General features: G+C 31.4%; 2 protein-coding genes across 2 annotated transcripts in view; both read right to left on the minus strand.

The window, feature by feature from the left end:
• Window positions 1–692: 692 nt before the first annotated feature.
• Window positions 693–14,890, minus strand: LOC144842641 (uncharacterized). The gene is made up of 17 exons (XM_078699126.1): window positions 14,690–14,890; window positions 13,635–13,735; window positions 12,676–12,788; window positions 12,529–12,559; window positions 12,062–12,159; window positions 11,189–11,213; window positions 10,282–10,457; window positions 9,742–9,831; window positions 9,405–9,584; window positions 7,909–8,151; window positions 7,265–7,459; window positions 6,603–6,788; window positions 5,981–6,292; window positions 5,455–5,532; window positions 5,012–5,213; window positions 4,286–4,315; window positions 693–2,703 (listed from the first exon to the last, which is right to left on the minus strand). The coding sequence occupies exons 1-17, from the start codon at window positions 14,755–14,757 to the stop codon at window positions 2,447–2,449; spliced, it is 2,385 nt and encodes a 794-aa protein (XP_078555252.1). The 5' UTR covers window positions 14,758–14,890; the 3' UTR covers window positions 693–2,446.
• A 6,174-nt stretch (window positions 14,891–21,064) lies between these two features.
• The window catches only part of LOC144843358 (uncharacterized), an 851,823-nt gene continuing 849,087 nt past the window's right edge, over window positions 21,065–23,800 (minus strand). The window contains exon 8 of the mRNA XM_078700149.1: window positions 21,065–21,458. Within this exon, the coding sequence (XP_078556275.1) occupies window positions 21,297–21,458 (162 nt within the window). The 3' untranslated portion in view covers window positions 21,065–21,296. The remainder of the gene's footprint in view (window positions 21,459–23,800) is intronic.

A 23,800-nucleotide genomic window follows, 5' to 3' on the forward strand; every position in this document is an offset into this window, starting at 1 on the left:
AGTATTTTTTAAAGAAAATCGGCCTGTCTTCGACATTATGATGCTGTACTTGAGCTGTTCAACCGGTTTTCAGCTATTAATAATAATTATATAGAAGGAGATAGGTAAATGCAAAGCATCCTCGTATATGGAAATCCATTATACAGTATACCACGATCGGAAAATGCCTCTATTTTGGTCAAATCGTTTAACCTGCTTTCGTTTTAATTTTCAATAACTAATTATCTAACTCAATTTAATTAGTAAACAAGGTTACATCAGGTTGTTAAAATCAGTACCGAAAGTACAAACCAACTTTTTATACCATCGAGTAAACATTCTAGAAGTATGTCTGATTATATAAACACATCAGGCAAATAACATTAATTCTAAACCGCCCGGTGATATACTGAAATTTTTAATTAATTAATTTGAAACGATAAAGATGAGGAAATCTGTGAGATTGAGAAAAAGTCGCCCCAACCGAGACTCGAACTCGGACCGTCTGCTTGATATGATGTCCTAACCATTAGACCACTGGGGCTGACATAACAATACAGTGTTTCAAATAAGATAGAAGATCCACATGATGCTCGCTATTCACTATGCATACAATTGATTGTATTACTTTTATACAATTTATTATACAAGATAACGTAATTCAGAAAAATATTTATGATAAAAAAAGTCGAAACATTCAATTCTATTGATTTCTTTATTTTTGACAAAATATACATGTATTAAGCATTTACTTTATGTATTGTTCGAATCTAAAAGTAGCCCAGAATCAGGTGATCGTGTGAGTATTCCATACTTTTAATAAATTCATTATAGAAAAATAACGTAGATAAGACAGTCAAATTTGTTTTTGCATTTCCTAAGTAGGCCTATACTAAAACATTAATTTACATCAAATTATGATCCTTTAAATGCTGTCCTATTAAACATCTACTATGTTCAACAATGCGTTGTTAGAGGTGTCGGCATGTATATCCAACATAACTTGCATCGCACAAGTCATATTTAAATTTATATACAACACATTGTTGAATTATAATAGTTGGTTTCTTTTCGACTTTCCTAATGTTATCTTTAACTTTTCTACTTATGAATACAGGGACAATGTTTACCAACGCATTTTTTAACATAGTATATGTTTAATAGGACAGCATTTAAAGGATCATAATGTGATTGTTAATCCAAGTAAAATTAATTCATGTTTTAATATACTTAGGAAATGCAAAAACAAATTTGACTGTCTTATCTATGACATGTTGTATATCAGACAATTAAACCTAGTCTGAATAAACAAAGTGACTCTGTAAAAGCTAAGCTTTTCATTTGACAGGGTGTTAGAAAATAGGTCTTTTGTTATTTAAACTTTGACCCTTGGCTTGTGTTACTTAATTAGTTGTTTTTTAAAATTGTATTCATTGGACTTGATAATGACCCCATGATGGAGTCGAAACGTCGTTCTTTTTTAGGCGTTATTTTTCTATTATGTATTTACAATAAACGTACCCTCATTCGTAATTTTTAATAAATTACACATAATATTTAATTCATTAGAAGTGAGTATTCAAATAAGAAGTTGGTACACCCTACTTAAATAATGATTAAAATAACTAAACCTACGATGCCGATTATTTCCTCTAATTTACAGTATAATATAAAATATTTACGACACAGTGAGATATATAGATATTCAACCTTAAAGTCCCTTTTGGACACAAATTGCAAGAAATGCCTTTTTGATGAAATGTTTTCTTTAGACCCACTGAAAAACATTTATCAATGAAGTAGCCTAATTTGCATAATAAAAAATGGCGGCCATTTTTTATAATTACTCTATATCTTGAAAACAGTTAGTCATACATAATTAATTATGGTGTCAAAATGTTTAGAATATATGTTTATATATTCACTTTATTGAAAACGTTTGTCCAAAAATTAATGGAAGTTCTATTCCTAACATTATTGACCTTGATTTATCATATCTTAGCAACCACTAATCGGAGATATACAAATTAGGGCTCAAATTGTTCAGAAACCGGAATATATTGGGATTATACGCATGCACATACCAATATTTTGTATCAATTTCCATATCTTTTCATTTAACCGTCCCCTTGCGTCTAACTTTCCGATGCAAAAGCTCGGTATTGAACAGAACGGAGTATACTGAGCTTATACAAACATTCGCAGATTAACATTTATATACATTTAACCGTAGGACAACACAAGTAGGATCTTATCGGAGGCGTAGACTGGTTTACTGTCTGGTAAAAAAAAAGGTAAAAAAAGGGGGGTGGGGCGCACACCCCTCGAATCGCCGGCCTACGCCCCTGCTAAGTATATCTGATGACGATGCATAATCTTCAAAATAAGAGTTTTTTCCTATTTAAGAGAAAGGTACTTTAGGCCTACATACCTTCAACTTCCAATTTAGGAGTAAGGTATTTTAGGCCTATATACCTTCAACTTTGCTAGCTAAGTCGTTTCTCTCCAAGTTTCGGAGAGCGTCAGTTAGCAGTGAACGTTTGGACTTCTTATGCCAAGCGCCCAACATGCTTTCCATTGCTCCTTTTATGTTACCACGATTGTCATATTCAAATTGATCAAGATTAGCCGATGTAAAACAAAGACTTAATCCTAGTTGTCTCCATTCACTGACAAGCAAGTTTTTGGCTACATCCATTAATTCTTTGTCCGTTAGGCATGAATCTGAAGAAAAAAAATCAATATCTAAAAAAAATATCCTCTATCTAAAGTATATAATTAAAATATTGCATGAATCAGGTAAAATTGCATTTACTCGAAAATAAAACATCATCCTAGATAGCTTGATGATATCTATTAGTAATTTATGATATGTTTGTTTTAGGCCTTTTTCGATAATTCATTTTCTTTCAACTACTTTTTTAAAATAAAGTTTATTTACAAAAAATATACAAATCAATATTGCATGCCATTGAGTAAAAGAATGAAGACAGCCTTAAATAAAGAATTGAAAGACATGACTGACTGATATTAATTACTCTAATATTTATGAAATATACAATTTTTCATATAAAAAATGAGAGGGTGGTAGATTATTCAGATTTTGGGACTGGAGTGTTGTGTTGGAATCAGTTTTATTGGTAGGTACTGACATTTTATTATGTGTGGTGGTGATGAAAAGACGAAATGAAGTTAAAATGATAACAGAGATAATTAGGCAGGATTTAGTTGATGGAAAAGTAGACAAAAGAAGAATTTTGATAAGGCGAAGATGGATATAATCATGGCCATCTTTTGGAGAGCGTGCAGCTTTTTAATGTTTGTATGGTCTGCGATGCACTAGACAGATAGGGAAGAATCAGAAAGCAGACCGCTGTCTAGATGGACACCTATATTGTTTGCTGATTTTACGGCGAGGATTTCAACATTGTCAAAAGTGATTTTTTAGAAAGAGGGGTTTTTAACGTCTGAGGAGTCCCCTAACATGGTTAAGTGGGCGTTGGTACATACATTTCTGAAAATTGACTTAAATGACCTCATCGTAAAGACCATCGAAATCTCTGACACGGAAGCTTCTATTATAATATTTTATGAAAAGACCATTCAAGCCTAGCTGTTAGGTTAAACTTTATGAAACAAAGACTGTTAGAATATTGATAATGTGTCAGTTTACATTTAATTAATTTCAATCCTTCATTCGAATACTAGTTATCTCAGACAAATACGTGTTTTACAAGATTCCGTGTATATATTTACATAATCTAAGTTAGTTGGTCGATTATTAGACGATGTATTATTTCTTCAATGCGTTTGTGCAAATGCCTAGAAACACAATTTGATATGAAATACGCCGAGAGAGCAATACGTATTAATGTGGAATTTTTAATTTCTAGAAAATTATAGAATTTTCATATTAATTGATTATGAATATTTTAAACGTTTATAAAGGGTAAATCTTCGTATAAGAGGATGGCCTACATATAGTGATCATGTAAAAAGGCCTAATTGTAATAGCAGTATAGAGTACACTGTTGCTGTTCACGTGTTTACCCGACTCTATCTGGTGTTATGTACACCACATGTGATGCGTGCCAAGGATTTTATTTCTGATGTTTAGATGTTGAAGGGTCTAAACCGAACGAATACATTGCAATAATACTGCATAATGCCCATTAGATTTCCATCAATCAGCCTCAAAACAGATCAATAATATAGGAGGGCATGTACATCCTACGGGATGTTCGCATTGTGTGCACCTATCTGTAAGAACAGTTCGAATTTAATGCAAAAATTGGAACCAACTAACCTGAAGCATGAGGAACATCACTTGGTGTATCTATATAAAAAAAAATATAGGCCTGCGTATTAGTAGGCCTAAACATCTCAACAACTAATTTATCATTAACAAAATGGTAAGGTAATAGAATTATTATAACTTTACTTTATAAAACGTTTACATAACATTGTGGCTAGATCAGTATAAACCTCATATTATACTATAGTGGTTGTTTTTTAGTTAGTGCAGTCAGAATAAACATTAACTAAGTAGAACCGAACGTTGTTCTACATAGAAACAAGCAGCTAATCAATTAAACGATAGTGACCAAATAACGTAAGTGAGACGTATCTGATACCTAACTATTTCAATGTTCAAACGTCTTAACGTTTTATTAAACCCTTTTATGCACGTTTACTGAACTTGTGACTTTGCATAGGATTACATATTTGATGTTATTGTAAAAACAATAAATCAAAAAAATATACTAATCAAAACTAATTTTGTGTTCAAATTAAAATTAGAATGCCTCGTTTCACAGACCATATATATGTTTTATTGAAAAGATATTATTTAAAGTTGTTTAATTGTTAATGTATATATTATATAGTGACTGATGCATACCTATATATATACACACGTCTATTGAAATATTACCATTTGGGAAGTATCCACAGTATTTTTGTCAGCCAATAGCAATATATATACTTTTCCTAGTTATAACACTATATTTTACTGTAGTATCGCTAAACGTACCGCCAAAGAGTCGCTTGTAACGTGTAACATCCATACCATCTCTGTTGCATGGCAACATGTCATCCTGGAAATCTCCAAGGATTTGCATGTGCTTCTTTTCAGATGTCTCGCTACAATCACAGGGAATGCATCTGTGGAAGTTAATCCCCCTCCTACCACCGTCTTTGGAATGTCCAAATGACATCTCAATCGTTGACAACACCTTTCAAAAAGACAAGAAAAGAAACGCATTTGCAGATAATTGTTTATAAAATTAGGATGTGTATCGTTAGCAAAAGTTATACAAAATTGATTATTATCCCTTTTTAAAATAAAATAATTGTATGTTTAACATTGTAACATGGATCTAATAAATACAATATGTTTACTTGTCGAGTACTTACAAAAAAGCCTACAATATAATAGGTAAATCTTTCCTATGAAATAAACAAATAAATACATACCTCTTTACATGCTTCGGAAGAGGGTTCACATACTGTGCTTATTGTTTTCTTAATTGTCTTTCTACGTGTAATAGTTACCTAATATTTTAAAAGCATAGAGTATATTGTTATGTGCATAGCAAACGTTATGAATGAATGTTCTGGCATAATATATACTTTATCTTGTCCAAAGTTGTGTAAGCTAAATGTGATTGTGGCAAACACTATTGAAAGATTGTTGTTTATGTTTTTTTAAAAGGTATATATCGTTTTAAATCAATAATCGGTATTGGTATTTGTTAGAAAATAAAGTTTTTTTTCTGCGTTTTACATTATTTTTGTTAACCTTTGATAGTACAATTAATGACAGTAATAATGTTTTGAAGTGTCTCTGATGCTTATAAATATCTATGGAAGACGAAGGCGTATCACTGTGAGTGCGTGCAATTGTGGAAAAGTGCTGATACCGCGCCGATGGTTCCGGAAAGTCGTAATACAATTTCAACAATTAAATGTTACTTAAATTACTGAAAATAATATATCATACCTTTAACAGGAACTTTCGCTCATTCTTCTTAGTCAAGAATTTGACAAGAGACAAGATCACGTGATGAAATTGGTCTAAGTAGAGTTCGGCCAAATCATGCCTTAATGCTGGATCATCTCCGGTTTCCTTCTGATATTTGTTAATGAACTCAATAACTAAATATGGAAACACTACGTCAGGCAGATATCCACAAAGGTCGTAATAGATACTGATAGCTTGGTTGTCATCAGGTACAGATCTCGATTCACTGAATGGAGTATCAAAAGCAAGTCGCAATGGCACAAAATACGATTGCTGGACATCTACTGATTCCTGAAATATTAATTGAAAATGTTAAAAAAATATAAGACGCCATTTAATTGAAATTGTACACACAATAATAAATGTAGTATGAGTAAAAAAATATGTAGTGCACTAAACCTAATTTGGTTATTATTTTGATCGAAACAACTTGCAACACAAACACACATAAGCCAGGAAACATTATCAATTGGGTTAAAATATAATATCCATATACAAATGTTTGGTATGATAATTATATAAAAGACAAAGATCTAGCTATTTCTGCCATTGTCAACCCAAATATCCAAGTTAGTTCGAGTCAAGTACAAACAACCCATACCGTTGCCGTGACTTGACTAGTAGATGTTATCTTCCTACAAATGAAACCAAGTCGAATCATTAACTCTACGAGGTATTGGAACTTCTCCATATCAATACCCTGCTCCTCCCACAATTTGCGTAACAACGTTTCATCCAGTATGCCTTTGTTGTTAAGGTTCCAAAAGGCTTCACGGTACATACCTGTCTAAAATAGAATACAAAATAAATATTATGAATTTTGTGTTTCTGTATAAGGCACAATACATTCTATGGTGAAAAGTAATAATACGTATTTTTTTATTATGGATAATTAGATCATCAGCAAAAAATATCAATAATATATCAGTGTAATATTTATCTTGTAAATGGTAAGTTGATAAATAAATGAAACCGTCGCAGGTTTAAGACGTTGTAGAGAAAGAAGTACCAACCAACTACGAGCTATGAAGCTCAAATTTCATATGATATTTAAAATAGATGTCGAAATAAATTAAAACAGAATTTGATATTCTAAATGGAAGTTTATTAAACCAAAAAACGAAACAGACATCATAAGAGTTTACAGAAAGAGAGAAAGTAAACAGAGCAACCGTTTACATTGAGACAAATGATAATGAAACTAAGTTGTTCACATTATCCTTCTTAAAGGAAAATGTCAGCCCGTACTATGAGGTAACTTACTGGAAAGTCAGGTGGAATCGCAGTGACAAACGCGGTGATAACTTTAACCAATCCCATAGGATCTACCACCACTTCGTCTTTTAATGATTCATTATCAGGCAGGTAGATGATGTCACCAAGATCATACAGGAAGTTAAGAAGGGCCGACTGTTGATTTTCATCAAGAATTCCGCTTTTTCTTGCCAGTACCTTAACCTGAAAAGTTTAAATCAAAATACAAAAATCTAATTGTCTTTTCTTGCATCGTATCCGTCGCCGTTATTTATTACAGATCTACTGTAATGTAATGTACAAGATTCGAACCTGAGATAAGGCTAACTTTCATTAGATAACTCAGATACATTTTACCATGAATGAAACTATAATCGTTTGTCTTCGAAGAGGTATAGTATAATACTCACTAGATAAACTATTCTTGTAATATGATATGGAACTACAGTATAGAGTTATCTACTATTACAATGGTAAAAATGTGTAATACGAACAGTGTTAAGGTTTTTTTTCTTTTTACTATAAATAAATGTACATTTTAAAATAATTTTAACAAATCAAAACCGTATGTCAAAAAATGTACCATTTTAAAATATTTATTGCACAATGTTTAATGTAGTGGTACAATAATGGATATTTCTCTTCAACTTTACCTCTTCTAAAGTACATATCAGTTTCTCTACACGTAGATTGTATATTTCACATCGAAAGCGCATCCACTTCAACGGAATAATCTTTCTTAATTGGTTCATGAGCTTATTAATTTCTTTTTTAAGATCATCAAAGCTCTTATCAGTAGTTGCTTCACTGTTCTCAACAGCAAACATTCGATGTACATGTTTTTGGTACGGTTTCCCTATCAGAGCCTCATCAATCTTCTTTAACAACTTCTTTGACTGAATTTAAACAAAAACACAAACAAATCTGGTTGTATCATATCTAAAATTGTTAAGATTTATCAATATAAAATACCGTACAGGTTATACATGCAATATTAAACATGCTATGTCATTTATTTGTTTGTGTATGGAACACCCACATTCGTAGTGATCGACCAGAAAATGTTCATCATGTATACTTTGGCTTTTCTGAATGAAACGCTAACATTGAATAAATTTCACAACAGTCTACATACATACAATTGATTAACATTTTATGCATATAATAACCTACCGTATAGATTGTCTTAAATTTACGTTTTATGGTAAATCATGATAAAAAGAGAGAAACATATTAACCTAAGTAGATCGCGTCGAATGTCTCTCTCATGGACGGTTTTTAGGCCTAGCCTAGCTAGGTTTTTTTGTCTTTGCTGCATTAATTGGCTGCATTGATCGATCGAAAATGGGTGAATCGCAGAAGAATAAGGCCATATATACATGGCTGCAGTCGCGTGCTCAAGTTAGTGTTTACCGACTAACCGACCGACCAACCGACCGACATAGTGGGCTGTAGAGTTGCATTGCATGCGACTAAAAATGAAAATATCAATCCGATTTATAGCGGGCCATTTAGATTAAAATCGATTATAAAATCGACTTATTTTTTACATTTTTAACCATTTAAAGACCAAAAAAGTTATCGCAATAGGACCATAGGCCTATAGTATATGTTTGTAGATTAAATATAGTTTTTGACCTTAAATTAGATCTAAAAAACGTAGGGAATGGAATTTTATACAAATATTTAACTGGAAAACTCGTTAACCAGAATATAAAATGTTGCCGTATGAATATATCTACTATTACAAGTCAGATCACCGGTACCGGGTTGATGTTTTATAATGTTTCATTTATATCGTCAACATATACAATTTCGAAGAAACTTCCTCGCGCCTTCTACCATATTTCTTTCACATAATTGAATTGGTGTTTAACGGTAATCGACTTTTAAATCGTTGCAAAGTGTACTAATACATGTTAGCTTATTGTTGAATGTTAGACAAATATTAACTAAAATAAATAAAAAACTTAAATTGTTTAGGAATCGAATATTGGCACCTAGGCCTAATGAATGGACATATCTATTAAAACAATTAATCCAAACATAATGGCATTATCTACTTTGGAATATAATTATTTTACATTTTGTTTATATGTGCACAAAATCAACAGTAATGTATCTAGAATTGAGTACGAATATAACATACCCTGTCATTTCGTTCCTCTTCCGTGTCTCCAAGCTTTCCTTTGTGCGTACCCACAATAAGAATAACAGGCAAATGAACTTTCTCCTTTATATTCTCAATAACTTTACGGCTATGAGAATAAACTGAGAGAATCGATGATAATATGAATTGGAGATTGGTCCAGTGGTGTACACGTTTGCGCTAAACAATTTGAAATAAATATATTTTTTTATAAACATATTATGACAAACAACATACATCTCAACATTTGTTTTTACAATTAAACAAATCAATAAATTATCTTGCAAGGGCGTACAGCATGATGAAGTACTGTACGTAAAGATTTAACAATACTTACCCCATTTGAATCCAAAACAATGGCAGGATCATTAAGGTCTTTACTTAAATCGAATACGACCAGATACACTGCATTTAATGTCATAAGGAGCTAAATTTTAAAAACCATAAAAACAATTATATCAGTTTAAAATGATAACAGTAACATTAATTAATATATACAAATACTACATTTATATGCATTGAATGGGAAGAGTATTCCAATGAGTTTAATGATTCCATAGAGCAACACATTAAATATGTTCTCATTTAACGAATACAAAACATTCTTTATTTTCTTATACATGCATGGCATGTCCTAAAGTAAACGTTTTATTCCACTACGTTCATATTGAATCGAAAGTTTCGGCTATTGAAATCAATCAATTTTCAATTACCATTGATTTTTTTTATAATTTCAACCTGTTTATGTACATATATTCAACAATTTCTAATGGAAATTAAAGGGTGGATAATAATACAAAACAAAAACTACCGCTTTTTAAACTTAAGGCAATTTATAGAGAACAATAATTCAATGCAGTCTCATAGGTCTACTTACACGAAGAATCCCATGGTAGATCGGCTGTCCTCCGTGATCCATTATTTTAAACATGTTTTTCAAAGGAGACATCTCTGCTTCTTTTTCAAAAATATCCTGAATGATATCTTTATCCAGTTGATCACGTACATCAAATAACGCATTTTCTGGAACGTCGTTTTTGGTCAAATTCAACTCTTTTAAATATAATTCAATAAATAGATAAATAAATAACGTTAAAATAAGCACTGTATTAGTATTGTCATCTCAAAATAATTATTATAATTAACTTAACAACATCACTTCCATTTTGACAACATCATCATTGTCAACAAAATCGCCAGCGTCGTTGTCATCATCATCGTCAATAGGGACTTTTAGATTTTCATGTCGATTATGTCGACTAATTCGATATGACGTCAGTTTATGGTATGGTATGGTATGGTGCCACATTATGAGAACTTGTTCAGTGGAATTTTGTCGTTCGCTCTCATACATTTGTACGAGTGGACGTATAACTTCATAGCATGCAAAGGTATACCAAAAACATGGTGGAGAATGATCTCGTGATGATTTTCTGAGAATATAGTAACGTTCATTTCAATTAAATAATATTTGCAAACTGTGAATGAGTGATTTTTATGGTTTACTTAAATAATTAGTGGATTTTTTAAGACGTTTTTTCATTAGTATTCACTCAACGATGTGCAATTATTTCACAATTGTAAATCAACAAACAAAACACACCTGTTTAAAACAAAATTTGGGAACATTGATATAAAAAAATACAATGTTATTAGCAAACTATGTATGTTAATGAAAAAGAAAATGTGTTAAAAGAGAAATGTAAACAAATTAATACAAAATAATAATGTTTATATGGAAATAAAAGTGGGATGAACCCACGTAAGACAAAAACAAAACACACCTTCTTCAGTTGACTCATTGCTTTTCTGAAAAGCAAAAAAAAATTGTATAATATTGTAAATATCCAGCTTGAATTATTGTCTTTAGGTTGTCATTAGTTTTAAACTAAACAACACAAAGTTTTCTTTAAAATAATTGTACGCTTGTGCAATTTTAAGAAAATGTCAGGTGAATTGTTGATCCACTGCCTGTTCTATAAAAATATAAGAAAAAGAATATCTACCCAATCTGAATGTACAAAAGCTTAAAAATATTTTTGTTAAAAATAACTTACAACAAATTCATTTTTTTGCATTATATATAGTTAAATATTAAGAAAAGACATTTCTGTATGTCCGAAAATGAATATGATTTCCTAATGTAAAATTGGCCAGAGGCTTTTCTTTATCAAATTTATTTTTATCTATTTTTATTTATTTATTTAATCACACTCTTGTTTAAATTACAATAAATAAATGAAATGATCTACAATATTATGAAAATGTCAGGGTAGTTGGTTAATCCATTGATGTTTGCTTTTACTTCGTGTTCACATCGGATGACTTGTTTAGTACATACCTCCTTTCCCTCCATGAGCCCAGTGTGCAGGACCATGATGATCAGAACACTGTGGGACACTATAATAACACTACTTACTGTAGAAACGGCTTCCGATGGAACGTAATGATAGTAAAGTCTCTTGCCTAAGCACTATGACACAGAAAATGTTCTCACATACAACAAGTCTGCTATCACTTGCCATTATATCATATCGGTATCTGAAATGCCTTACTTCAGTGATGAGATCCAGTGTTAGTACGATACATCACCTTTTTATGTTTTCTAACTACCCCTAGCTGATATAAATAATTTGCTTTTGTTAGTGTATACGTACGTGTTCAAATGAAGCGGCAGCCTTAGACTCTTCTACTACAACCTCTTCTTTAACTTCTATCTTTCCTTTCACATTTACTTTAGCAATTTTTGGATTACCTGCACATTAATAAGTGTTATATTAATCATTTATCTATATTCTGGAGTGAACAACATTCTATGATAACTACAAACGTAGTACAGTTAATCACACAATTTATACACAGCACGTTTGTTTATGTATAATTTAACGATTGTTCATACACATAAAGCATAGACATTGACAATTAACAACAAAATACGTTTTAAGCCTCATGTGTTATTCGGATTAAATCATATATCCATTTAAGTTTGATCCTGTATTCCTAATGTATCTATGGTAATGGGAAAAATTGAGAAACACATTTTCTACTGGACTTTGCGAATTGTCTTTTGAAAAAAAAGTAACAGATTTTAGGTTTACACGATGTAAAAAATAATTAAACGTACCACTGTTCGAGGCTGTTTCGTTAGTCACAACCTAAACGAAATAATAATTAATTATATATTATTTAAGAAGGTAAAGTCATGCTGGTTTCATAGTTTGTAATTCTAAGGTATAGAACTAGCCTAAATATTTATATTGTATATACGTACTTTTTCCAAAGAGGACCCAACCTTACGTTCTTCTACTACAACTTCTTTTTTAACTTCTATTATCCTTTTAATATTTTCTTCGGCATGTTTTCGAAACAATGAAGTTGGATCATCTAAAAAGTAATTAAAGTTTAAATATGTTTTTAATTTTTAATGTTTAATTATTCGGTTCAGACAGGGTTTTAAATAAAATGTTTAAAGAAAACGACAAAAGAGTACTGTACATCCTACTACAGTAGTATGGCCATCTAACGGTAGGTAAACACAAAGTTCAACCTTATCCGTTGTGTACGGATACGTATGCGTATATACGTGAGTTTGCCCAAACTCTCTCGCATCGGTACGTGTAATTCAAATGGAAAAGGATATTAAACGGTTCTTTTTGAACAGTATGCTTTTTATAAAACTGTTTGAAAATGTTGTGCATGTTAGGCTTGTAACGTGACCAACCTGCGTTCTCATAAATTCCGAGCCTAGCTAAAATACGATTATAAATTTCAAAGGGAAAAGTGTAGTAGAACATCTGAAATCTAAGCAGGGTTTCAATTGGCACCAACTTGGAATTGAAAATAATTGTGTTTGTGCGAGCAATACAACTTCACAAACTCTGTCGATTATTCGTCGAAATTGAAGCACTTTCAATCGTTACAATAAAATACAATTTGCTTAATACATAGTTATATTGTTCGTCAAGATAATTACATGTTGTCTTATCCCAGAGTTTATTTATAGAAACATCTCTGAGGTTCTATTTAAAAAAGAAACATATTAAAATAAAAGAAGGTTATTTATTTAATGTAAGATAAATTGGTATGATTTATTCTATAGTAAATTAAACATTTTATTCAGAGGTATGCATTAATATCTATGTGATGTGATGAATTAACTTCCCAACCCATTCAATGCAATACTAATTTTATTTTGTGTGTGATGGATGGTCTACAAACGATAAGTTTTACCACTTTCATCATCCTCTGTCCATTTGGTGAGTTCTTTAGCATTTGTTTCTACAGTTTTGATCACAGAAACACCATCTGTGATCTCGTGGTTTTCGTTAAATCTGAAAAATATTCGAATATATACAAAACATTTAGCCATCATAGTGTGAATTATATAAGCTCCATAATTATATAAATGACTAATATCTTAGGACAAGTAAGGTATATTGCATTCAGTTTGGTTAGGTACTTATGATAACAGAATGGAATACCAATTCTCATACGGCGACGGTAGGCCTACTACTATGTCTAGAGAAAATAACAAACATAAATGTTACAGTTACAAGTCCAAAACACCTACATTTTACAGAACACCCTATCAATAATATCTCTCTATATTCCTAATAATACACCTACACGTTATATTAACAAACTCAAACGGGGTTCAATCCCTTGACTTCAAAATTGGAAAGCTATAATAGCCCAACTAATCATTCAACTGGTTTTTCCCGAAATTGATATTCAAAATTAAAGTTTAAACAAATCATGACTAAGTTAAGATTCGGAATTTTAGATCTTGAAAACGAAAAGGGAATATAGACAGGGATTGAAAGGGAAAAACGAATCTGTAAAGTTTTCAAATGCAACGAGGAAACACTATCGTGAACCCGGTAATAAATCTTCAGAGTTATGGAAAGGGAAAGCATTTAGTAATTTTATAACATAAATACATACGTGTACAGTATTATATTAGGCCTACATCAAAAATACATTGTAAATAACATTTAAAAAACTGAAAATAATTAATAATAATAAACACATTCTACAGTCAAGATTAATATAAATTAATTGTTAATATTCACATCTGGAAGATGGCCTCGTTTTATACGATTTTCAATAATTTATTATTATTGAATAAAATGTTAATATAATTATTTTAAAAAGAGCGCCGCCTCCCATTCCATCCAATTGCACAAGTGTGAATGTACAATAGCATCGAATATGGCTCTCATTCGAACTGCGCGCTTATGAACATTATCATTATGTTCGTGATATCATTCTTAATTACTACTTACTTGTTTCCAATGCAAGCGTTGACAAGACATGTTTTACCAACACCTTCCTGTCCAATAACTTTAACCATTCCAAGATTCACTTCAATTTTACCCTCTGTTAATGCTTCAATGTAAGTCTTCTCTACAAGCTTACCACGGGCAGTAATCGCATATGGAATATCTAGATCTATTAATTATGTAATTTAATACAATGAACAGTTAAAATGAACATTACTGTTTTTGAGTAAATACATTACAATAACGTTGGTGTACAATGCTTTGAACTTTATAAAGCTAAACTCATTCAAATGTGTCTCATTATTATAATGTATGTTGATTTGGATTTATAATAAGTAGCATAGATAGTTAATAGATAATTAAGATACACTAAAGTCAATCGTCTTCGAAGTTGTAATGTGTTTGTAGCCTAATGATTGCATTACATGGTAAAACAATTAACGTAATAATGTGATTTGATGAAATACGATTAATCACTTGAATTTATAAAAGCAATACAGTAGTCTTTATTTAAAGACCAAATACATTATACGCATATAAGCGTATGAAATAGTTTTAAAAAAAGAAAAAAAAATAAATGAAAAACACTTCGGAAATAACAATAGGCCTATTCTTGCTTAAAATTCTATTGTATGGAACAATTATTCATACCTGGCGATGTAATATCTATGTCGGGCAATGGTCCACCTAAAACAAAGTTAGAATATATGTGTAAATAAAAGTACATGAAGCAAAATGCGAAAATTTAAGAGATAGTGTAAAATCCTCAGACGTCACTCACAACATACTGGTGTAACATGGGCTTTAAGTGCAGCGTTGGAACCAGTTATTCCATGTGACATCATAGAGGCATCGCCCATCTCCAACAAAATGTACACTAATTGTTTTTGTTTAAAATGGCTGATTTTTGTATTTTTTTATATTGATTTGTTTCTTGTAAAGCGAGCTATAAATGCGTTAAAAAATAATATTTATAATTATTTTCTCAAACTCAAAGCCCACAGTATAAAATACACAGTAGGTAGTTAGATATAAGAAATAAAAACATTGATTAAAGATCACGGTCCTGTTCATGGTTGTGTTTTTATTGTTTAATTTTGATATTATATTTTTTTTATATTGCACAGGTTTTTGTTTTTGTTTTTTTTATTACGGTATAAAAAAAAGTGTTTGTACAATGTGCAAGTTATTTGTATTATTATTCCTAGTTTTGATTATCTATTTGTTATATTATATGTATGTAGGCCTGTTTTGTTATTGTTATTATTAAAACAATAATTACAAATATCTCAAAATTTAATTCTTAAATAATCCCAATTTGATTCTATATTAATAATGTTAAAGAACATAATGTGATTATAAGGACATTAAAAAATCTATAATCTGTTTTGAAACTTGTATTAATAATAATCATTGGTTGAGAATTAACTCATATTGTTATTATTTTTTTTTAAATATCTAAAACATTATTTCTTAAATAATTCCAATTTGATTCTATTAATAAAATGTTAAAGAATATGATTTTAATGTGATTTTAAGTAAAAATCTATAATCTGTTTTGAAGAGTATCGAATCAGAAACATTAATAACAATCATTGGCTGAGAATTTACTTATATTGTTGTTTATTTTACTTTAAAAAATAAACAAGTAAAAACAAGACAATGTGAAACATTACAAACTAAACCTATTTTAGATATTAAGTGGTTTTTCATTTAAGTTTTTGTGAGATTTAATCTGGACATACCAATATTGTTTCAAGATTAGTTGTCAGCTGATTTACACATGTTTAAAGACTACCTGTTAGCCTACTTTGCTAAACTCACCTTTCAATATGTCAATTATCTCAGCTTTTTGACCTGCCCTTAATTCGTTGTCATAATTCGTACACGCGTTTGCATTGTACAAATCTATTACAGATTTGCCATACTGTGTAAATTAAAAATGAATATGTTATGTAAAAGAATACATTTTATGATTACATTATTAATCAAAATAGGAATCGAGTCATACTGATACTGATTCTAATGTATTCTAAAAAAACAGAAGACCACGTCGTGTAATGATGTTTGCACGTTTTGTTACATCTTCCAATTTGGTATATAAATATAATTTTCAAACCATTAAACAAACTATTATGACCATTTTTAATATTGTAAATTAGGGCCTATTGTTATTGTTTTTATATTCGTAATTTATTTGTAATAATTATTACATTAAATATAACAAAAACTGTATGCACAATTTAACAAAAACAAATTATCATTTTAATTTAATTACTATTACGTAACCTTATTTGATTTAACATTAAACCAACCTTATCTTCTTTTGAAACGTAAGATTTACCGGAACATTCCTTCATTAGATACACAATGATGGCTCTGTGTTCGTTGTACGTGAGATCTTCTCTGACACATACATGCAGAAGTGTGCGTTTGTTCTAGTAAATAATATATTTTTTTTTGTATAAAATATAATTTTGATCTATGTTAATGATTAAACTAAGTAACTTGTATCTTGTCACATGAATAACACACAATGACGTCAGATATGTGTTGTTGTCGATTTCCTCCGATTGTGAACACAGTGGGTTTTCAGCAGGAATTGCTAAGTGTAGATAGATCTTTCTATAGATATTTATATTCATAATTTTTACATGATTAATGGTGATGGATCCCATTACCTGTCTACACAATGTACTACTTTCTGTTCACACAACTTTAGACCGTCTGTTTTTTTTAATTCACTATCAGATTACGATCCATACATGGCTCCTTATGCCTGATGTGGAGTACCTATTGAGAATACGCGTGATGTTCTTGTACTGACATAGCGATTGGGGTAAGTCACGTCTGATTTATGTACATATAGTTGTGTTATGAATATATCACGCTTTTCTGATGTACGGAAGGCCCTGTATCGCCCACTATGCTAACAATCAACCACTAGTGGTTAATGTTACGTTAGGGGTTGATTTTTGTTACGTTAGTGGTTTATGTTACGTTAGTGGTTGATTGTTACGTTAGTGGTTAATGTTACATTAGTTGTTGATTGTTACGTAGTGGGTGGTACAGGACCTAGATAGTTAAAGTTTGCACAATACACAACCACACAGTTGGATTTGTCTTTTGTGTGTACTAATAAAAGTGGTAATGATAACACGTTCGATTCATCGTGATCGAGCAAAGTTGTGAGCAAACAGTAAAGTAGAATAATGTCTAATGGAGTTCATCACAAAATAAAAAGTTAATACAGATGATAACGAATGATTACGAAAACAAATACCTAGAAAACAGCGACGAGAGACCCGAAACCCAGGGTCTCTGTTTTCCATATTTGTTGAAACATAGACCCCAACACAATCTTCTCAATATTAGGCTATATAAGGTTTTCGATATTTCCCGAATACAAAGACCCAGACTCAAAACGTATCAATACTATGTTATAGGGGTATGTTGAACCCACAAATTACTCACAGTACATACATTACATTTTATATTCAATCTAATGAAGTTTTTGAAGTACCGATAATAGAACTTTATACCGACGACATTGTTAATTGGTTCATTTCTTTACCTTTTTTAAATGGTGGTACATATTTAGATCGAGAAAACTATAAAGAAAGTATATATACCCATTATGTAGAATTAGCGTTAAATAAGGACGGCAGAAACAACTTTTAATTCATTCGGTGTTTGTTAGAAAGAAAGAGGCAGACAGAGTTAATAGAAAGAGAATCAATGAAACGCGCGTTTTTTAACGCGAATTCAAATGGCTTTTCCTACTCTACAAATGACATCAGAGAGAATGCATTGATTGTGTAAATTTAAAATATCTATAGTAACAGCAATACACCTTGCTATTCATTTGATTTCACAACGATTAAAAATATAGTCCAAAATCGTTACGGGCGTTCTTACAGTAAATATTTACTGGAAATAATATCGCATTAGTCGATGTCTTCAGCCGTTTTTCATACAGTATTCCATAATTTTAGGATGAAGTTTGCTGTTAGAAAAGCGACACTGATGCAGCTGTTTATGGCATGATAGTTGAAGCACGCATATATTAGGCTTGATTTATAACTTTCGTTATTAACTTATTTTGTGTTAACTTCAATGAAACATCTATGAGTCTTTTCAATCTTCTCTTACATTCGTTACAATACACTTCTCACTTCGTGGATACAATATTTAGATTGTATAGTTTAATAGACTAGCTTCAGATTGAGATAGGTGCCACCCGGAAAGGACAATAATGACTGAATGTTTTCTTGGGTCCTTACATGTGTATGAACAGAAAGGTTGCAGGAAAACGCACATTTTGGGGTGGGTTGGGGTGATAATCCAAAATTGCCACTAAAATAGTAAAATGTTAACAAAAAATACATTGTTGTCAGTAAGTATTGTCTTGGAACAGAAATGAGACCATTGATATGATCACATACCTACTGTGAACTATCATCACGCATATTTGTATAGTAATACCATGCTTTAAATTTAGTATAGTGAACACCATTTAAGCAAAATTAAATCAAAGTGGTTTGAAATGACACATATGACACTAAATGTTATTGTGTAAATGACTTACGTGGTTCAAATGATTTACGTCTGCTCCAAAGTTGATGAGATACATACATGTACGCACGTGACCGGTACATGCAGCCATTATAAGAGGTGTATTCCCGTACTGAAAAAAAAAGTATAGTACTTTATACAAAATATAATAGGTTGCTGATAGAAGATGCGATACTTGGAGTATGCCTAATGCACATTTATAAACTACTTGTACAATGATAGTAAACCTTCGCACACGAGTCGCAGGTAATTGGCATAATGAGTATAGTTTTAGTCTTATACTTTTGACTCTATTTTGGTTTTGCTATTCGTGTACCAGGAATACGGTAGTATATAAAAATAATTAAATAAATAAAACAAATTAAAATTAAACCAATTACAAGAGGTTAGAGAAAAGGTTTCTTCTATGTGTGAAAGCAATTATTATATATTTAGCCAGCTTCTAATGCTGTATTTGCCTCAGACAGATTACCTTTCCTCTGGTGAAGGCGGGCACTACACGAGAAGAGCTCTTGATTAATGTATAGGACCAAGCAAGGTGCTTAAACAGTCTTGGCTTAGTCATCACAACAAAACAGAGAACATATTATAATTTCACTTAACAAAAAAAAAATAAATAAAACGGTATAACTTTTTCAAGATTCAAGCGACTCGCTTCGATTTGACGCTTGATATGAAACCTTTGACAATGCAATAAGTATGTTTACCCAACTGAGAAAACATAATTATTAAGTGCCAAATACTGTACCATGACCCCTTAAGAAAGGGTTACAGGTCAATATATGTCCCACTGGACATAATTAACATAATGAGTACACATATGAAACCAATCCTAAAATGTGTATTTTTAGAGTCTAACAAAAGATCCGTCATTCTTATGTGTCAACTCGTCCTGTACCTAGTACGCTTAAGAAAGCCATTAATTACCGCTATTTAACATTTTAATTAGCATCATCGAGTATATCAATAGAATCTTCGGCAATACCCAACTGAGACAACGTAATTCTTCAGTGCCAAATGCTGTACCATGGCCCCTAAGAAAGGTCAGTTTCTGTTGCAAAAAAACTTGATTATGCATAATTAGTAGCCTTAAAAAATGATAAAATATTTAAGTTCAGTGTCTACCAAAAGATTTATCTTTCTTACATGGCAGCTTCTGTCAACTTATTTCACTCAAGGAAGCTGCTAATTAATAATTATTATTAATTAATAAACTTAACTTAACAGGAAGAAAAATCGTAAACTCTAAACTTAAGTATATAGAATGCTTCTCCATCTACAATACATTTTGGAGTTATGGAGCATATGTTTGCAAACACAAGCAACAAGGATGTTATCACTACTACTACTCATCATTCCTTATTGTAGCTCTCGTAACATCGCCTATGTGAGATGTACGACCGCCGTGCAGTTATCGACAATACAGTCAACCTCGCTACAAATTACATTACATTACATCTATCTATATTATAAGTGAGAGAGTGTGTACGTTTGTTTGTCTGTTTGTTTGTTCGTTGTACTAATTGTTGTTACTGCACGTAACCTTACATATGACCGGAATTGTACTGGGAAGGTTCTAAACTATATTTCAACATCATCCGCCATCTAGGATCTAAGTTAGGGACCAAAATGTGGTCAAAATAGCCCACTTTCCCCTACTTTTTAATCAAAATTAGATATTTTAATTATCAGCCAAAATGACACCTATTTATTTACACAGTTTACAACAACTTAAAAAATAGGCCTATCGTAGCTATGTATACTCTCTCAATTTGAAGCTGAAGTTGAATTGAATTTGTCCTGGGAAGAATTTGTTTTTTAAAAAGAGTGTGGGGTGTTATTGAAGAGGGGTGGGGGTTGTTGAGTATAGGGAGGTACTGGCGTCAGGTGTTATGTACTGAGAAGGCTTTAAACTAATTTTAAAACCCACCCTGGGGCGGGTGTAATTGCTAGTTATCTATAATATGACCCGCATTGTGGTTGGTTCATTAACCTATATTATTAACGGCACGCCCATTAAATTGTAAAATTGTTATTATTTTTTGTAATCACACTGAATTATATAGCACCTGTTATTAATAATATTTGTAAAACTTACATTGTTTGGAAGATCCAATTTAGCACCTGCCTTGAGCAAAGTAGTGCAAACATCTGTGTGGCCGTTTTGTGCGGCCACATTTAAAGGTGAAAATCCATTCTGAAATAATAACAAACATCATGTTATAGTAGTCTTCTACAAAAAGCTATTTAATATTGTATTGAAATCAATTCGATGTGATCAAGTAAAATTAACGTAAAGGCCATTTGATCTTACATTCCAATGAATATCGGTCTATAGTTTCCCCTATGTTTCATAATTAGGTGATCATTTAGAATAAAATGATCACCTATTGTTATTGTATAAAATCTTTATTATTATTTTTTTTTTTTTTATTATTTTTTTTATTTTTTTTTGGTTTTCCGCAACGAAGTTGCAGGAAAACCTCTTGTGATTGTACGAAATCAACATCTTTTTCTTGATCTTCTTTCTTTCTGTATGATTTTTGTGGAACGCTTTTCTCTAAAACTTGCAAACATAACATTTTGTAACTTTCTCAACATATCGTCATGCACATGAAGATGTACTGCGAAGCTTTTCATGACGTTTACAATTGCGCAACGTGACTTACGCGTGATTTAACGATTTCCTTCTATTTAACATAGGTCGAAAACCAAATAACATTTTATATTGAAACTTTCCAAAAGTTTAATTTATATCATGCGCTAACTTTCTGTGGAAAAAAAATTGCGTGTTTTACACAAAGTTACGCGCGCACGCGCATTTAAAATTTCAAAATGCGCAAAATTAATTTATAATCAATTTTCTACGCGTTTCATGTCGTTTTAAGCATGTCAAAAATTCCCACGCGTGCGCACATTTTTACGTGTGCGGTGCGCACGTAGCATTGAAAACGTATTTTTTTCGCGTGATTTATGTTTTTCCAGCCTTTTCTAGTAATTTTACCAAATTTTAAACAATTTCGACTTAAAGATACGTCATACGAGCACGTCAAATTGGACAATTTGCGCGCGTTTTTTATGAAAAGGTTAAAAAATTCGTTTAAAATATGCATTTTTTTAAACAATCGTAATTTCTAAACTAGACGGTCAACTTTTTGTGGATGGCATATTCTGGAAGTAGATGAGTTGTAGATATCGTATCAGGTATTAATATGGCTAACCGGACATTGTGACGTCATCGTATGGCCACGCTAATATAACATTTAGGATTTTTGTATCTTTCGTCATAGCTCACCAGATTGAATAGAGCGCATCTCCACTTATCCGTTTTCCATTTTCACCCAAATTTTGATATTGTCTAGGTCAATCAACTGTCTTTCGCATGATTTATAAATATTTTATTTTTTTTGACGTCATCATTCCTAAAAATTTAAATTACGTGTGGCATTAATTTCATCTTTACAGTAAATTTTAATCTGTTATAGCTCGTAAGAATAAAATTTGATAATCACGATTAAAACGTTTTCTGGAAGCTATTGGATTTTAGATACGAAATCATGTGAAAATTTTGCCAATCGGATGTTGTGACGTCATCATATGGCCAGTTAAATGAAAAAAGTCGTATTTTCATCTTTTGCGTCATAATTCATTGCATTTAAAAGAGCGCGCATCAATATTTCACGTATTCAAATTTCTTTTGCACGTTAATATGTTGTTGCTGAGATAATATCCTTCCGAAATTGCTATCTTTGTATTTCATTTTGATGCCGTCGCCATGTTAAAAATTGCAATAAATAGCGGGTCCCGTAATTTCACCTATTCTACACTGTATGTGATATGGATACAGATTATACTGTGTATACTATATATGAATCAAACTAATAGAATTCAGCAATAAAAACATATCATATTCTTCAGTTCAGGTCATAATGCCAACGTGGACACTTCCTTTTGTCCTCAACCTATCCCCTTAATGTTCGGTACGGTAAGGTACGTCGTTACACGTTCATGTTGCACCACTTGCGCGGCGGAAAACCAAACTCGTCAAAGTGACGAGTTACATGTCTAGTCTTTTTATTGTTTCTGTACACTATTTTGTGTAACAATTATCTCAAAAAGTTTAATGTCAATGATTACAAAAATTTCAGAATATCTTTCAAATAATACAACTTAATCCTAATAAGCTTTCCAGCGTGATCACTCATCCGTGACGACATTTATACGCCATTTTGCGAAATCACATTATCAATCATATCTCCATAATTCATTATCACATATTAATGAAATTCACTACACGTAAACTTCAGATCAAGGGTAAAAATATTAGCAAATAAAAACGCACGCGCACGTAGGTTCATGCGCGTGATATCGCGCGTTAAAAATTTAAAACGCTCAAAATTAAGTTTTGATCAATTTAGAGCATGAATTAGGCCATTTGCGTGTTTCAAAAAATTACTGCGCAAAAATGCGTTTTTGCGCGCGCGATACTTAAAAAGCGTAAAAAATATGAATTTTTTTACAAATCTCATTCTACTCACC

This window comes from Antedon bifida, chromosome 5 (assembly GCF_963402885.1).
Source record: "Antedon bifida chromosome 5, ecAntBifi1.1, whole genome shotgun sequence".
NCBI classification, from domain to species: domain Eukaryota; kingdom Metazoa; phylum Echinodermata; class Crinoidea; order Comatulida; family Antedonidae; genus Antedon; species Antedon bifida.

Excerpts from the sequence above, each read along its gene's own strand:
- LOC144842641 (XM_078699126.1), bottom strand. The coding sequence starts at position 14,757 with ATGGTTAAAGTTATTGGACAGGAAGGTGTTGGTAAAACATGTCTTGTC. Across the intron at positions 9,832-10,281 it reads TCTACCATGGGATTCTTCGT|CTCCTTATGACATTAAATGC; the intron begins GTAAGTAGACCT and ends TTTAAAATTTAG. Across the intron at positions 5,533-5,980 it reads AGCGAAAGTTCCTGTTAAAG|GTAACTATTACACGTAGAAA; the intron begins GTATGATATATT and ends TTAAAATATTAG.